The sequence below is a fragment of the Bombus vancouverensis genome, unplaced genomic scaffold, assembly GCF_051014615.1.
Source record: "Bombus vancouverensis nearcticus unplaced genomic scaffold, iyBomVanc1_principal scaffold0062, whole genome shotgun sequence".
Classification (NCBI taxonomy): domain Eukaryota; kingdom Metazoa; phylum Arthropoda; class Insecta; order Hymenoptera; family Apidae; genus Bombus; species Bombus vancouverensis.
In genome coordinates this window covers 350,689-368,424 of record NW_027468953.1, presented here as the reverse complement: position 1 = coordinate 368,424, position 17,736 = coordinate 350,689, and the positions used below count along the sequence as shown (strand labels likewise).

The 17,736-nt window shown below is 39.3% G+C and overlaps 1 protein-coding gene and 1 long non-coding RNA gene across 2 annotated transcripts; one reads left to right on the top strand and one right to left on the bottom strand.

The window, feature by feature from the left end:
- Window positions 1-201: 201 nt before the first annotated feature.
- On the top strand, window positions 202-11,669 carry LOC143304887 (hematopoietic prostaglandin D synthase-like). Its single transcript, XM_076627368.1, has 3 exons — window positions 202-852; window positions 8,306-8,464; window positions 9,421-11,669. Exons 2-3 carry the CDS (start codon window positions 8,323-8,325, stop codon window positions 9,594-9,596), a joined length of 318 nt encoding a protein of 105 aa, XP_076483483.1. The 5' UTR covers window positions 202-852; window positions 8,306-8,322; the 3' UTR covers window positions 9,597-11,669.
- LOC143304888 (uncharacterized) lies at window positions 8,172-12,343 on the bottom strand. The gene is made up of 2 exons (XR_013061537.1): window positions 11,259-12,343; window positions 8,172-10,864 (listed from the first exon to the last, which is right to left on the bottom strand). It is a non-coding gene; the product is annotated as an uncharacterized LOC143304888 (long non-coding RNA).
- Window positions 12,344-17,736: the final 5,393 nt, after the last annotated feature.

The following is a 17,736-nucleotide window of genomic DNA, read 5'->3' as shown; positions in this document are numbered from 1 at the left end:
TCGTAAAGATTAATCCTTCATAATTGAAGAGCGGAAGTAGATAAAGTTGCCAGTATCGAAGCTAAAGTTTTCTGGGAAACGACTGTTTATGAGAAATTGTTTGTTTATGGGAATGTTATTTATTAGAAAAATATAACGATACTTATTTATTACGCATATTATAATACTTTGTATAATTTTACGATATCTCTATTCTATCGTTTCAAAGATCTGTTAATTAACGATAAAAAAAATATCTTCTTTATATCTTAAGAGAAGATATGTAAGTCCATTATGTAGTTTGCTTAAGAAGGTCAGTAGAGATTTTCTTATCTGATGGGATAATTGAGGCAGATTTATCTACGCACATGTTCAAGCACGATGGAGGGAGTTTGCTGGCACATGGTGCACACAGTCTAATTTAGGGAACTAATCGTATAACATACATCATACACAACCTATATCACGTATGAAACGTTAAAAACTGTACGAATTATTATGATTACACTTCCCTTCATATTTAGTGATATTAACCTTCATACAAACAACCTCTTCAAGGAAAAACAAAATTCTTTTTCGAAAATGGCACTTCCAATTCTTCTTATTCTCACTATTTAATTGCTAGCCGTATCAAGTAACAACGAAAAAAATAATAATATCTAAACGTTAAGCAGGTCCATATTTTTGGGGATACAATTAAAAAAGTAAATCGTCGGTGGAATATTGTTTCACCTATCAAGAATTTTGGAAAATATAATTAGAAAGGTACAACCTGGGTAGAAAATTGTACTCCTTATCGAGCATTTTTGAAAATATAATTGAGAAAGTGGAATCTGGATAGAAAATTGTTTTACCTACGAAGCATTATAAAAAGTAAGTTTAATAAAACTATACCTTGGATATTTCATATATTTTTTCATATTATACGCATTCGTTAAAATTTTACACTCCCAAACATCCTGCTATACTTGCACAAAAAAGCGCAGTCTAGTAATATCCCCCTCACTGCTCCTCGCATTTTCTTTCTAATCATCTCTCGTTCGCTTTTCCTGATATTATTCTCAGCGTAAGTTCAGAGTGGCGGTTTTTAAACTCAGGAACGCGCGGCTGTTCGTTAAATGAAATATCAAACGTAAGAATTGCCGCAGTCTTAACGCGAGATAATTCATTTCGTGGCACAGAGCGCACGTCGTTGAATATTAATTCATATCTCGTATAAGTTGCGAATAAAAAAAGCAGATAAAAGAGGACAAAAATCCGATAATTACCGCGAATCTTTCCGCAATTTCAAGAAATACAAAAGAAATTTGTTTGTAAGCATGCTACTAAGTATTATTAGAAGTACTGTACTTTCGATATTTTACATATTCTTGCATATTTTCTACATTTTTCTGTATTTTTGTATCCTTAAACTTTCCGTAAACGCGTAAACGTCTGCGCTCTGACAATGACAAGGAAGATTCTACTGATAAAAATAAAGCATCGAATTTCACCGAACTCTCAGAAATGTAATTCTCAGATCACATAAATTAAAAAGAAAGAACAAAAGAAAATACAAATATATATATATACATACGTAGCCACAAATCAATTTGGATCACGACAGATAAAATAGGTAGCAATAATGTCTCCACGAACATTATCATAATTTATTGGAATTTACATAAAAGCCAAAGAATGCTATTGTTTCAATGACACGGCGTTTTGTCGAGTTAGATAAATATGAATTGTGTGTTTGAACAAGTGTTCGGTCGTGTTTCACGCGACGAAAAAGGAAATCACAAGACAAGGTGTCGCCTCGTTGGAAGCAACAAATCGCAATACGAGGGTGGAAATTGGGTGACACCGGGAGGATTACGAGGGATGAGAAATCTGTCGAGAGCGTGAAAGGCTCGCGGTCACCGGGTTTCTCCAGTTCTGTCGCTTTTAACGCCGAGTTCTTCCGCTTCGAGGATAGAAGCTGCGAAATATCGAAGCCATTGTCCAAAGATTTTCAAGAATATCCGATGCAACGTCTTGAAATTTACGAGAGCAAGTCTGATAAATTCTTATCTCTGGTCCATTCGTGGCCAATTTTTTAATACCCTCGTAACTGGTAACGACAAATAAAAATATTGGTGCAGGCCAATTTTTTTTTGGATAAAATCTTGTGTGAATTTACAAAAAATACGATTCTTCGTTTAATTTTTTTCCCTTATTGTCTTTACATATTTGGAGTTTAAACGCGTTATAAGTACGTTTTTTTTAACATGATTACGTAGAATTCTTATTCTGAATAAATTATTTGTTTCCGCTTCATAACTGTTTCTAAATTACAGTGCATTTAATCTTGAAATGCACAGTAACATTTTATACTTTTTACGTTCTAAGGAATTTTCAGGATCGGTTAAAAATTAAATTACAGTAATGGTAATACTCAATATTAATGTCAGACGTGGATACTTCACTCTTTTGTATAATAATTTGTCATCTTGGCATCGATCAAGGTATTTAATATACAAAGCGTACAGATTAATAAGAATTTTAATTAATCCTTCTTCTATAGTATTCACCGTTCTTTTCGAGCTCGTACCATTTCAAATAGACTTTCGAATAGATTTCAAAGATTTGTCTGTTCAAATAAAACGCGATCTTTGTTATTTCCCTATCAGTCGTCCCGTTACCAACAGATTGCAGATTCGTTTAAAAAACATTTGTAACGAAAAACAAACCCACTCGCAGAAATGTTATTCAATATCGCATTTATAACTTTCATAGACATCCTCCTCTCATTGCTATCATTGTAAACAGATTGAAACTTCGTTTGCAAACACTCGCGATTAAAAAAAAAAAGAAGAATTAATCTTAAACAATTTTATCTTGTGTTCCATTTATAATTTTCATAATTGTCTTCCCGACGTTGTATCATTTTAAATGGCTTTTTTCTATCCATCTATGTTGCAGCGAAGTTCGCTGTGGAGTGCCGAAGTGTGCAGACGTGTCTCTAGTGCCCAGCGTAGTCCGAAAACAACACGTGTCGCCCAACCGTCGAAAGAGAACACAGCTAAGTGTCTCTTACCCTTTAGGGAGAAGAAAATCCCACGCACCTAACCCCAACCCGAATACTAGCCTCACAGCCTCACGACTAGTTGTTCATTCCGAATTAACTAGCTCGATGATGGCCCAGCAACCGCGACCAGGCTCTCCGGAGCAGTCTCGCAGCTACCCCGTGTTACCCCCCCCCGTGGCAGAAGTGTAGCAGAACTCTCCGCACTAACGACACCAATACTACAAAGAAAAGGAAAATAGAAACAGCAACGCAAATAAACACACACAACAGATTCGCCGTATTGGAATCCTCAAACGACGCCATGGAAATCGTAGAACCGCCACCAAACCAACACTCACAGAGAATCCCCCCTCCCCCACCAATATTTGTGGACGACGTCATTGACATACAGACAATGACCAAGTCCGTAGAGAGAGATATCAGCAAGGAGGAATATAACATTAAGATAAGCAACAACAAAGTAAAAATACTGTCGACGAACCCAGAAGCTTACAGAAAACTCACCAAGACACTCAGGACCCTGAACGCCAACTTCCACACCTACCAACTCAAACAGGAAAAGCCTATCCGGGTGGTCCTACGAAACATAAACCACTCAGCAGACATAGACGAGCTCAAATACGAACTCTCAAAACTCGGCCACGAAGTCATCAACGTAAGTAATATAAGGCATAGAGTCTCGAAAGACCCGTTATCCTTATTCTTCCTAGACATTAAACAAAAGCCGAAAAATAAGGAAATCTACAACATCAGTCGCCTAATGAACGCGATAGTAAAGATCGAACCACCGCTCGTGAAAAAAGAAATAGTGCAATGCAAAAGGTAACAAAGGTACGGTCATACGCAGAAATACTGCAACCATACTTTCCGCTGCGTTAAATGCGCAGGCACTCACTCCACTGACCAGTGCGCCAAATCACCGGAAACCCCAGCGAAATGCATCCACTGCCAAGGGGACCACCCTGCCAACCACAAAGGCTGCCCAGCATATAAAACACTATACACGAACAGGTACCCTAAGCTCAGAGCAAAAGAGATATCCAACCAAACACCCAGCCCGCCGAAATTCACGACTACCCCAACCCCCTCAACCAACCAAACACCCAGTCCTACCAAATTCATGTCCACCTCAACCTCCTATGCCCAAGCAGTACAAGGCATCCAAAATAACCCGAACAGCCAAAGGAACCTTCCCCAAAACAGTGTCCCCAACCCACCTAACACAGACAACCCCTCAAGGCTTGAAAAGCTAATAGAGAAACAATCAGAGCAAATAAATCACTTGCTATCGCTACTAACACTCATCGTGGAAAAATTAGCACGCCCCGATTCAAAATAAAACCAAGGCGCATAGCACTCTGGGACGCCAACGGTCTAGCGCAACACAAACTTGAACTAGAACTCTTCTTAAAACACCAGCAAATCGACGTAATGCTCGTATCGGAAACCCACTTCACCGACAAGAGCTACCTGAAAATAAATGGTTACAAATTCTACCATACCCAACACCCCAGCGGAAAGGCCCACGGTGGCACCGGAATAATAATCAAAGCAAGTATTAAGCACTACGAACTTCCATCATTCCAGAAAGACTACCTCCAAGCAACAAACGTAGCAGTAGAAGACTGTCATGGCTCAATCACCACCTCAGCAGTATACTGCCCTCCCAGACACTCCATCGCCAAAGAAGACTTTGATAACTTCCTGGACACCCTGGGCAATAGATTCATAGTTGGAGGAGACTATAACGCCAAGCACATCCAATGGGGCAGCAGACTGGTTACAGCAAGAGGCAAAAACCTCTTAAACAGCATAATAAACAACAACCTCAACTACCTCACCACATACGAACCCACATACTGGCCCACTGACACCAACAAAATACCCGACCTTCTCCACTTCTTCATAACTAAAAATATCCCATTAAGACACGTCCAGATCAACTCCTCGGCTGATCTCTCCTCTGATCATTCTCCCGTGATAGCAACAGTCAGTTCAACAATCATCGAGAATACACCTAATGGCTCCATTCACAACCAACACACCAACTGGCGGCTCTTCAGAGAAGTCTTTACACACTCAACCTCAGCCTTCACCCCACTAAAAACAAAGGAAGAAATCGAAGCAGCCACGGAATACTTAAACACGAGCATAACAAACGCAATCCGCCTCTCCACACCGACAAAGCCATCTAACAGCAAACAAGAATATCCCCAATACATACTAAAAAAAATAGTAGAAAAACGTAGACTAAGAAGAGTATGGCAGACCCATAGAACACCGGAGGACAAACGCAAACTAAACAACGCAACTAGAAAGCTATCCAGAACCTCAAAAAACTATAAAAACGACTGTTTCCATAAATACCTCGCCAGCTTATCCCCCACAGCCGACTTCAACTACTCACTATGGAAGGCCTCCAGGAAACTCACACGCCCCCAACAAATAATCCCACCTATCCGCCGTCCGCAAGGTGGATGGGCGCGAAGCCCTATAGAAAAAGCCGACCTGTTTGCTAAACACTTGTCAAAAGTATTCAAACCCCATTCCCCCAAAGCCGCCGCGGACGTTACTGAATACCTGCACACCCCCTTCCAAATGTCCCCTCCTATCGAACCCGTCTCCTCTGCAGAGACTATAGAAACAATCAGTCGCCTAAACCCCAAGAAAGCAGCAGGACACGACCTAATAGGCACTAAAGCAATCAAGGAACTTCCCACAAAAGGGATAGCACTCATCGCATCGATTTTTAATGCTATCCTTCGCCTGGAACACTATCCTAAGGCCTGGAAAATCTCATTGATTACCCGGTAAACCGATATACGAAACCTGCTCCTATCGCCCAATCAGTCTTTTACCTACCCTGTCCAAACTATTCGAGAAGATGCTCACGAACCGACTCCTTCCAATCCTAGAGAACTTGAAAACACTCCCAGATCACCAATTCGGCTTCCGAAAACATCATTCTACAGTAGAGCAAATCCACCGCTTAACTCATACGATCAGTCAAACACTCGAAAAGAAAAAATATTGCTCAGCGGTTTTCCTCGACATCCAACAGGCATTCGACAAAGTATGGCATGAAGGGCTACTATACAAGATTAAAAAGATCCTACCTCACCTCTACTACTCCATCCTAAAATCTTACCTAACCAATAGACAATTCATGGTCAAATGCCTAGACGCCACTTCCGCAACATTCCCAATAGAAGCCGGCATACCCCAAGGTAGTGTCCTCGGACCCCTACTGTACTCCATCTACACTGCCGACCTACCCATATCAAACGATATAACAATAGCGACATTTGCAGACGACACAGCGCTATTAGCTACCCACGCAGACCCGGTAATAGCCTCATCCACTCTCCAGCGAAGTCTCGACTCCATGGACAAGTGGTTTCACAAATGGGGCTTCAAAGTCAACGAAAAGAAATCCTCACATGTAACCTTCACGCTCCGAAAACAAACCTGCCCCCAGGTCACCATCAACAATGCAACAGTTCCTAGCAGGGACACAGTCTGATACCTGGGCATGACCCTGGACAGGAGACTAACGTGGAAGACACACATCTCAGATAAAACGAAGCAACTAAAGGACAAACTAAAAAAACTCTATGGGCTCACGGGCCGACGCTCCAAACTAAACATACAGAATAAAATTACCCTCTACAAGACCGTAATAAAACCTGTCTGGACCTACGGAATCCAACTATGGGGAACAGCAAGTAACTCCAACATTGAAATACTCCAACGCTTTCAATCGAAAACGCTAAGATCCCTAATTGACGCACCTTGGTATGTAACCAACGAAACCATCCATCGCGACCTCAAGATACCTACAGTCAAAGAGGAAATAGCAAAATATAGCGACAGATATAGCAAAAGAATCAACAAACACCGAAACCTCCTAATCACTGGACTACTCGATACGACGGACCAGATTCGCAGGCTGAAGAGGCACTACCCGCTAGACCTAAACGTTAGATTCATTTAATTATCCAAATTAAGCATTTGCACTTGCTTATAATACTTATAGATTATACCTATCTATAATAAGTATTAACTTATTGTAAATAAACAGCCATGTCACTGCGCCACGCCAGAAAAATTACTGAAAATTCTCAACGCGAGAATTGATTGTAATTTCAACAAATAAATAAAAAAAAAAAATGTTGCAGCGAGATCAACGGTCCTAATTACTAAATTGCACGATGTGTTCATACAAATTCACTTTTTATGAACGCGATGAAACGAAATGAAACCTAAGTAGAGATTTGTTTTCTCATCAAGTATAACGAGTTTTATACTTTGGATAGATTGCCTCGTTGTGAGAAGGTCTTAATCGTTTATAATTGCGATTAAGTAATTGCAATAAGTCATATTTTTAACAAACGTTCTCACATGCTGTCACACACTCTAATTAGAAAAGGATCATGAAACATTCGGTTTATGATATTATTTGTTTGTAAATCTTCCTACTTCCGGAAACTTTTTTAAATATGAAAATATTTATATACAAAATGAAATATTTTCTTCAATATCAACACTTCTTGCGTTTATGTTGTCCTAGTCAGAATTATATTATTTCGTGTATCCTGTTGCTTTTTATATGATAGTCCTCCCGTTGGTCACGGATTCGTTATCAAGCCTGAGGCCCTCGTCACTAGTGTAACTATCGACAATAAAGGTACCCCACGCGCGACCGGACGATGGAGAACTTCAACGCAGAACCGCTACCTCCCGCGAGCCCTCCCCGGGAGGGCGCCTCGAGCTCGGACTCGGAGATTCAGACTCGACATATATATTATTATATATATTATATATACTATTATATCTATATAATATATGTATTTATATCTATAAATATATGTATAAATATATCTATTTAAAAAAATAAAGTTGACCTTCATATATCGCCAATAATATCGCGTGCGTAAAAAGAAACTAATTACATTTAATTCTTTTTTTACATTTATTTATTTTTTATTATTATCTTTTTCACAACTAATTATATTTAATTATTACATTTACATACATTTAACTATTATTACATACATTTACATATATTTAATTATTATTTTTTTCATAATTATATCTCGTTTGAAATATTTTTCGACATAATTAATTGTTTCAAAAACACATATTCCAGCCTTCTAAATGATTTATTTTGCGTATTATACGAATTATTCCATCTATAAATAAATTGTTCTCTCTACACACAAACACGCACACAGTCTGTTAATTACACGAGTTAATTGTAACATTTTTCTCGATAAGTTGACAGAGCAAGGAAAATGAGCGACGAACATATCTACAAACTAATCTACTTCAATGCCCGTGGTCGTGCCGAACATATACGGTACATATTTGCATATACTGGCATCGAGTATACCGACGAGAGGATCTCCGAAGAACTCTGGCCTGAATACAAGGATTGTAAGCGTGAAGAATCGATTTTTACTTTCATCGTTCAACTCTCAGATATCTACCATTTACTCAAACTTTTCTGTATATAAAACTTTCGTTTCACGTGCAGGCTAAACTTACTTAAAGTAAAATTTCATACGGAATAAAGTCGAACTTTTCATTAAGTTTTGCTTCCGTAATGTCGTGTTTATCGAATACCAACTTAATTCACTTACGATTCTCGAATTTTTGTGTTGCAATCTTTATTGTTTTCAATGAATCGAAGCATTTCGAATATTTTGAGAAAACCGTAAATAGGTGACTTAAAATAGGAATACAAAAATACTTCTACGTTTCTCGTTAATTTAAAAACTTTTTAGGACTTGTCGGAAAAAAAGGATAAAAAATTGAAATCAGTTCGGAAATGAACAAGAACATAGCTAAAAAGTCAAAAGAACAAAGCAGACATAAAATTCGATCTTCCGTTGCGACATTTCTATCGTAAATAGTATAATAAAAGTTTTACGCAGCATAGTCTTCGATATAATCTTATATGTCGCTTGCAGATAGAGAAACAAAAAATCAACGTAAGTCTGTAAATCAATCCTGTCGGTGTAAAACACAAAATTACGTTCGCAAGAGACATTCGATTTATATTCCTTGCATTTCAATTTTCATTACAAGAACCGTGTACATTTTCTAATATTTTTTCCGTGTCTGGTATTATCTTTTATCCTTGATTTTAAAAACTTCTGTTCTTCCCAACAGTCAAAAACACGCGATACCCTGTCCATCGTAATCGTAAGAAAAGAAAAAAAGGAGAAAGAAGACATTTCTGTATTTCTTTACTAGGCCATGTTGATTAAAACCGAAATGATTTCGATTCATCTATTCACAAGAACGCAACGGCCTCGGAAGCTGTGTTGTGATTTCCTATCGATCGTTTCCCTCTACACAGTGTTCATATGAGCCATGTTTGTTCTTAGCAATGCCTTATAAAAAGCTGCCTGTGCTGGAGATAGACGGGAAACCGGTAGCGCAGAGTAACGCTGTGGCGCGATACTTGGCGAGGAAGTACGATCTAATGGGAAAGGACGAATGGGATGCGATGATATGCGACGAGCTCGTCGATACTCTTGGAGATTTGAAGCAAGGTGAGTAACTGATGAGATGACTTTGCATTTGTCTCACCACAGAGACAGACGTTCAAGAATTCATTGTGAAAAGACGAGTACAAACAAGATACGTATGTCTTTCCGTTAAGCGAATGTTACAGTTTGTTTGCAAAAGTCAGTTTTTAGATTATAGAATCGTAGATAGAATTTAGAGGATAGAAACTTTTAGTAGTCACTTTTAGTTTAGTAAAGTCTTATCGACAATAAGCAGACTACGTTATGATACAACGATTCCAACTAAAGATTTCTATCGACATCACGAATTCGATGGCTTCCAAATTTTCTGCTCTGCAATCTCAGACGCTCAACTCGAAAGAATCTTTTAGATCCCCCGACAAACACTCGACTCAGGTTATCTATTATCGTAACCTTTCTACGGGATTTTTTTTAACTGCGTTGCGTTAACGAATAACGGGATAACATCACGTTTCTCTCAACGCCTTTCAACGTTCTACAACTTTTATTCTTTGCAAATCCCTGTCTCTATATGATAAACGCTGGTTATCCGCGGAAGGAGCGAGGACAACGAAGTGTTACTCAATGATCAAAGACAGGAAGATCCTGGTACGCGATAACGTTACTAATTTCCAATTACGATATGTGTGATTACGTAACATCTGCTGTCTGCATAATGCGTTAACGATCTGCGCGTTGATCGCATAAATATAAATCGAAGGGAATGGAATCGCTCGAAACTCATGCAACTATCCGCAGGTGTTTAAAATCGTGTTTTTACACCGCCAACGTAACGTCACGCCAGTCGAATCGAAAAATTATTACTAGACAGAGAAGGTGAACAAAAAACGAGGTAAATAGGCTACCGATTGAATAATATCATAACGATCGTATCTCTGGTTTTTGCTCGTCTTTTACATTTGTTTCAAATGTATAAAATATAATCGTATCGATATCGTCCACGATTAAAGCTATCCATCCGCCATCGACGAGGAACGAACGATTATATTTTATCATTTATGCGAATCCTTCTCTTCTCTTCTTTCTCTATTTACGCCCCTCGCCTTGCTTCGTACCGCCGATGATTCACAATTCGATGCACCTGAACAGCTGGAACGTCGCAGATTTTTCCGTACGATAACAAACGTGTTTTTGATGGCCTGCTTTAAACCGTGACGATCGCCATGACGTGCATCAATTGTCGAATGATGTAGTGCGACGATACTCCCACGCAACTTTTTTTACGCTGTTTTTCCCTCTATTTTTTCTTCCTGTGTGTTATCACATGATCATGAGATACCTGTATAGAAGATGCAAAGAGTCTGTGAAGAATTTACAGATATTTAAGATTATCATAATGATTAAGCAAAAGCTAAGACGCAAAATATTGCTCAAGATGTAATTATGTAATATTTACTCAATTTCTAGAAGACTGTTTATATCTTGTTGTTATTCTTGATATGGAGATAAATATAGTATACTTTATTAAGACCTAGATAAAAGACTTTTTTCTCGTTTCTCTTCTCTTACTTAATCACTAAGAGTTATATAACGTTTATTCGATAATTCTGCTTCTCCTGACCTTTCCACAAATGGTTGTTTATATCTCGACATTCTTGGTACTTTTAATGAAATTTTAATAACAGTACAGAAGTAAATAAAAAAGCTCTAGGTAGAAGCAAGGATTTACTTACCTTTCCTTTCTCGAATCTCAGTTAGCAATGTTGTTCCTCTTGAAAGATTTTCCAAGTTTCCAAGACACTTTCCACGCTGGTAACATTGTATATATTTCAAGTATCGTGAACCACAGGAACTTGTTGAGGCAATATTGAAGAAAGCAAAGAGAATGAAGAAATTGTAGGAACTATGAGAGGCTACTCCTTCTTTCACAACTTATTTTCTCTTCGTTTGGGGGGAAAAACACAAATGAACGTAACGGTTGGTTTCAGCTATCTGCTACTATCGCATGGAGGAGAATCCTGAAAAGAAGGAAGCGAGGAAGAATCAACTTTTGAACGAAACAATACCATTTTACTTGACTAAATTCGACCAGATTATTGGCGAAAATGAAGGATATATCATTCCTTCTACCGTAAGATTTTTTATCCAAATTTAATGTTAAAATTTTTAGTCTTTGTGCAAACTGGGCCATATTGTCCATAAAAAATTATTGAAACTTTGTTGCGACAAGACAGCTTTAATTGTTGAGAGCAGAGTGTATCTTTAAAATTCATTCCTGTTAGTTTATGTACAAATGAATTTGCCAAGATTTTCAGCTTTTAGATAATTATTCATGTATCTTCCTCATCAAGTTTGATAGAAATTATTACTATCGCAATCAAAGCAAAGATTAAGATATGTAAAATCATTTCTCTGGATATGACACTCTTGTTTAATGAGTGATAAATGATACCATTCGAAATATCATATTTATATAATATATAATGATACTTATAAGTGTAATCACTTAAGTACAGATATCTGAATTTTTCTCACTGTCACTGACATAGATACGTATTATCGTTCCTTAGATTACTTGACCAGTTTATTTCTTTCATCACTGTGTTATTATATAATAATAGTAAATAGTCACATTAAATTAATTTAGTATGATTATGTTGTTTAATAATACGTGTTTCATTGCAAAATATTTAGCGATTGAAGGGCTCATAGGAAACATGAAAGTGAAAGAATACTAGAATCTAGAGTTTACGATTTCAATTTCTTTAACGAGATATTTATCATATTACACAATTCCTGTAAATGTATTTGTAATTATATCGCCGAAGAATTGTATTTAATTAAGGTATGAAGTTGTGGAATCGTGAGAATTATTATTTTTATAGAACTGTCTAATTTCCATTCGACATTGATTCAGGATACACATTACTCTTTTTTACATAATACCAGTTTTGTCATTTTTAATTAACAAATACCTCCAAAGGTTGAAGTTTCTAAAATTATCCATTAAATTCTGACAATAAAATAAAAATCCAAATTCTTCCCAAAAAGCTAGTGATCTTTAGTTAAGAGTTCGATTTTTCACATTTTTCAAGGTAAATTAAAAAAATTGTTTAATAGAGGAGGTACAAAATAAATGTATACAAACCTTTTTTCAGACGACATGGGCGGACTTCGTATTTGCAGCGGCCCTTGAAGATTTCGAGTATATGTTTGGGGCACCAGCTTTGGATAAATATCCAGCTCTTCAAGCATTGAAGAGAAGGATACATAGAATACCGGCCATTTCTGATTGGCTAGGGGACCATCCTGCAAACTACAAAGGCTGCCCAGAATGTAAAACACTATACACGAACAGCTACCCTAAGCTCAGAGCAAAAGAGGTATCCAACCAAACACCCAGCCCGCCGAAATTCGCGACTACCCCAACCCCCTCATCCAACCAAACACCCAGTCCTACCAAATTCATCTCCACCTCAACCTCCTATGCGCAAGCAGTACAAGGCATCCAAAATAACCCGAACAGCCAAAGGAATCTTCCCCAAAACAGTGTCCCCAACCCACCTAACACAGACAACTCCTCAAGGCGTGAAAAGCTAATAGAGAAACAATCAGAGCAAATAAATCACTTGCTATCGCTACTAACACTCATCGTGGAAAAATTAGCACGCCCCGACTCAAAATAAAACCAAGCCGCATAGCACTGTGGAACGCCAACGGTCTAGCGCAACACAAACTTGAACTAGAACTCTTCTTAAAACACCAGCAAATCGACGTAATGCTCGTATCGGAAACCCACTTCACCGACAAGAGCTACCTAAAAATAAATGGTTACAAATTCTACCATACCCAACACCCCAGCGGAAAGGCCCACGGTGGCACCGGAATAATAATCAAAGCAAGTATTAAGCACTACGAACTTCCATCATTCCAGAAAGACTACCTCCAAGCAACAAACGTAGCAGTAGAAGACTGTCATGGCTCAATCACCACCTCAGCAGTATACTGCCCTCCCAGACACTCCATCGCCAAAGAAGACTTTGATAACTTCCTGGACACCCTGGGCAATAGATTCATAGTTGGAGGAGACTATAACGCCAAGCACATCCAATGGGGCAGCAGACTGGTTACAGCAAGAGGCAAAAACCTCTTAAACAGCATAATAAACAACAACCTCAACTACCTCACCACATACGAACCCACATACTGGCCCACTGACACCAACAAAATACCCGACCTTCTCCACTTCTTCATAACTAAAAATATCCCATTAAGACACGTCCAGATCAACTCCTCGGCTGATCTCTCCTCTGATCATTCTCCCGTGATAGCAACAGTCAGTTCAACAATCATCGAGAATACACCTAATGGCTCCATTCACAACCAACACACCAACTGGCAGCTCTTCAGAGAAGTCTTTACACACTCAACCTCAGCCTTCACCCCACTAAAAACAAAGGAAGAAATCGAAGCAGCCACGGAATACTTAAACACGAGCATAACAAACGCAATCCGCCTCTCCACACCGACAAAGCCATCTAACAGCAAACAAGAATATCCCCAATACATACTAAAAAAAATAGTAGAAAAACGTAGACTAAGAAGAGTATGGCAGACCCATAGAACACCGGAGGACAAACGCAAACTAAACAACGCAACTAGAAAGCTATCCAGAACCTCAAAAAACTATAAAAACGACTGTTTCCATAAATACCTCGCCAGCTTATCCCCCACAGCCGACTTCAACTACTCACTATGGAAGGCCTCCAGGAAACTCACACGCCCCCAACAAATAATCCCACCTATCCGCCGTCCGCAAGGTGGATGGGCGCGAAGCCCTATAGAAAAAGCCGACCTGTTTGCTAAACACTTGTCAAAAGTATTCAAACCCCATTCCCCCAAAGCCGCCGCGGACGTTACTGAATACCTGCACACCCCCTTCCAAATGTCCCCTCCTATCGAACCCGTCTCCTCTGCAGAGACTATAGAAACAATCAGTCGCCTAAACCCCAAGAAAGCAGCAGGACACGACCTAATAGGCACTAAAGCAATCAAGGAACTTCCCACAAAAGGGATAGCACTCATCGCATCGATTTTTAATGCTATCCTTCGCCTGGAACACTATCCTAAGGCCTGGAAAATCTCATTGATTACCCGGTAAACCGATATACGAAACCTGCTCCTATCGCCCAATCAGTCTTTTACCTACCCTGTCCAAACTATTCGAGAAGATGCTCACGAACCGACTCCTTCCAATCCTAGAGAACTTGAAAACACTCCCAGATCACCAATTCGGCTTCCGAAAACATCATTCTACAGTAGAGCAAATCCACCGCTTAACTCATACGATCAGTCAAACACTCGAAAAGAAAAAATATTGCTCAGCGGTTTTCCTCGACATCCAACAGGCATTCGACAAAGTATGGCATGAAGGGCTACTATACAAGATTAAAAAGATCCTACCTCACCTCTACTACTCCATCCTAAAATCTTACCTAACCAATAGACAATTCATGGTCAAATGCCTAGACGCCACTTCCGCAACATTCCCAATAGAAGCCGGCATACCCCAAGGTAGTGTCCTCGGACCCCTACTGTACTCCATCTACACTGCCGAAATACCTATATCAAACGATATAACAATAGCGACATTTGCAGACGACACAGCGCTATTAGCTACCCACGCAGACCCGGTAATAGCCTCATCCACTCTCCAGCGAAGTCTCGACTCCATGGACAAGTGGTTTCACAAATGGGGCTTCAAAGTCAACGAAAAGAAATCCTCACATGTAACCTTCACGCTCCGAAAACAAACCTGCCCCCAGGTCACCATCAACAATGCAACAGTTCCTAGCAGGGCACAGTCTGATGCCTGGGCATGACCCTGGACAGGAGACTAACGTGGAAGACACACATCTCAGATAAAACGAAGCAACTAAAGGACAAACTAAAAAAACTCTATGGGCTCACGGGCCGACGCTCCAAACTAAACATACAGAATAAAATTACCCTCTACAAGACCGTAATAAAACCTGTCTGGACCTAAGGAATCCAACTATGGGGAACAGCAAGTAACTCCAACATTGAAATACTCCAACGCTTTCAATCGAAAACGCTAAGATCCCTAATTGACGCACCTTGGTATGTAATCAATGAAACAATACACCGCGACCTCAAGATACCCACCGTCAAAGAGGAAATAGCAAAATATAGCGACAGATATAGCAAAAGAATCAACAAACACCGAAACCCCCTAATCACTGGACTACTCGATACGACGGACCAGATTCGCAGGCTGAAGAGGCACTACCCGCTAGACCTAAACGTTAGATTCATTTAATTATCCAAATTAAGCATATGCACTTACTTATAATACTTATAAATTATACCTATCTATAATAAGTATTAACTTATTGTAAATAAACAGCCATGTCACTGCGCCACGCCAGAAAAATTACTGAAAATTCTCAACGCGAGAATTGATTGTAATTTCAACAAATAAATAAAAAAAAAAAGAACGTGCATTAACGTTTTCAAATCCATTTTTTATTTTCAAAGAACATCATATTTGTACTCGGTATTGCCAGTAAGTATCATGAAGAGACGAAACGAGTATCTCGAGTTAAGTATTGTTTAAAATAGTATATAGACATCTAGATATAACATTCAATGATTTTTCCCTCACTTATTGTAAATTATTGATATTGTAAAATTATAATTGTAAAATTATATAGTAAATGATATTGTAAAATTAAATAGTAAATTCACACGATGTTCAAATAATTCGAAATAACGATAGACCAAAAGCTGTTTAAACGAGACACAAGAATTAATCGTGCATTTTATTAAAAAGTTAAGTACGGATAAAAGAAAGAAAATTTTCGAACTTCTTTCGAAAGAACATACATTTATTATAGAACATACATACATTTATTATATATTGTGTTCTTTCAAACACAATAATGCGTTCCATAAAGGAGCACAGCTCAGATGAGACTTTTTATAGTTAAACTTTTAACGTACTCATAGACACGAAATTTTTTTTTTAAATAGAACTGTTACATTTTACGACACGTATAACATCGAACATTTACCAACATAGCGATGCCAGCGTACATATATATGTAATATCGTGATATAATGTATTTACAAGGAGTGGACAATAGAGATGTTAATCAGACAGAAAAAGACGATTGTTGATTAACCTGAACTATTCACACCAAATGTACAGAAAACAGCGCAATCCACACTCTCTCGGCAACGCCACTCGCAACCTCCGTCTCCGCTCAACTCGCACTCGGCTCCTCGACTCGCACTCTGCTCCTCGACTGACCCTCTCTGGCCGTTGTCCCATTCTATTGCCTTTTTCCTAGGCCCACCGCACACGTGTTCTGCAGACGCTGGTAGCCAGGGTCACGTAGGTCTTTTCCACGAAACTATGCACTTGAAAAGACCGATGACACATTGATGGGCCCGACGGCGCCTCGGTTCTCGCGACATTGTTCATAGTTCGCCCGATATTTCTTAGGCCTTTCGTCCACGATACTACATTCGGCCATCCTGCAATAACATCTGCCCTCAGATGTTGCCTTCTATCTCGCTGGCATCAGATGCGTCACTTTGGCGTTTAGGACCCAAGGTTTCATAAAATCGAGGTGTGTGCGGGTCCTTCCTTCGGTACTGCTTCGCACGCTTTCTTCTTTTCTTGTAATTTCGCAGGTTCCCTTCTAGCTTACCTATGTTTCGTTCGGTTAGGCTACAGTCAAGGCAGTTGGATACCACGTGTTCGACCTTTTCGCGTAACCCCTTGAGCCAGAAGTCCTTCTTGACCATAGCTTCTGTTTTGGTAACCTCGAAATGCCCACGCTCGTGCGCTTGCCTGACTACCTGAGCCCGCATCGCCTTCGATACTACTATTAGCACATCGTCCTCACACTCCTTATACAAAATATTGTTTCTTACTACCTGCCCATCGGCCTGACTGCACGTTGCGGCGTCCAAAATCCTACGGACTTCGATGTCCTTGTTCTGTGCCCTTCTCAACCGTGCAATCAGCCCGTCTTCACTCTCCGTTACATACATAGTGCTCGGCAGGGGGTTCCTACTCGGAGCATCTACATGCTGCATACTTTTCCCCGGCCGATGACACACCTGATACTTAAACTCGCCTAGTAACAAGGCCCATCTAGCCACACGCACACACAAATCTTT

Excerpts from the sequence above, each read along its gene's own strand:
- LOC143304887 (XM_076627368.1), top strand. The coding sequence starts at position 8,323 with ATGAGCGACGAACATATCTACAAACTAATCTACTTCAATGCCCGTGGT. Across the intron at positions 8,465-9,420 it reads CTGGCCTGAATACAAGGATT|CAATGCCTTATAAAAAGCTG; the intron begins GTAAGCGTGAAG and ends GTTTGTTCTTAG.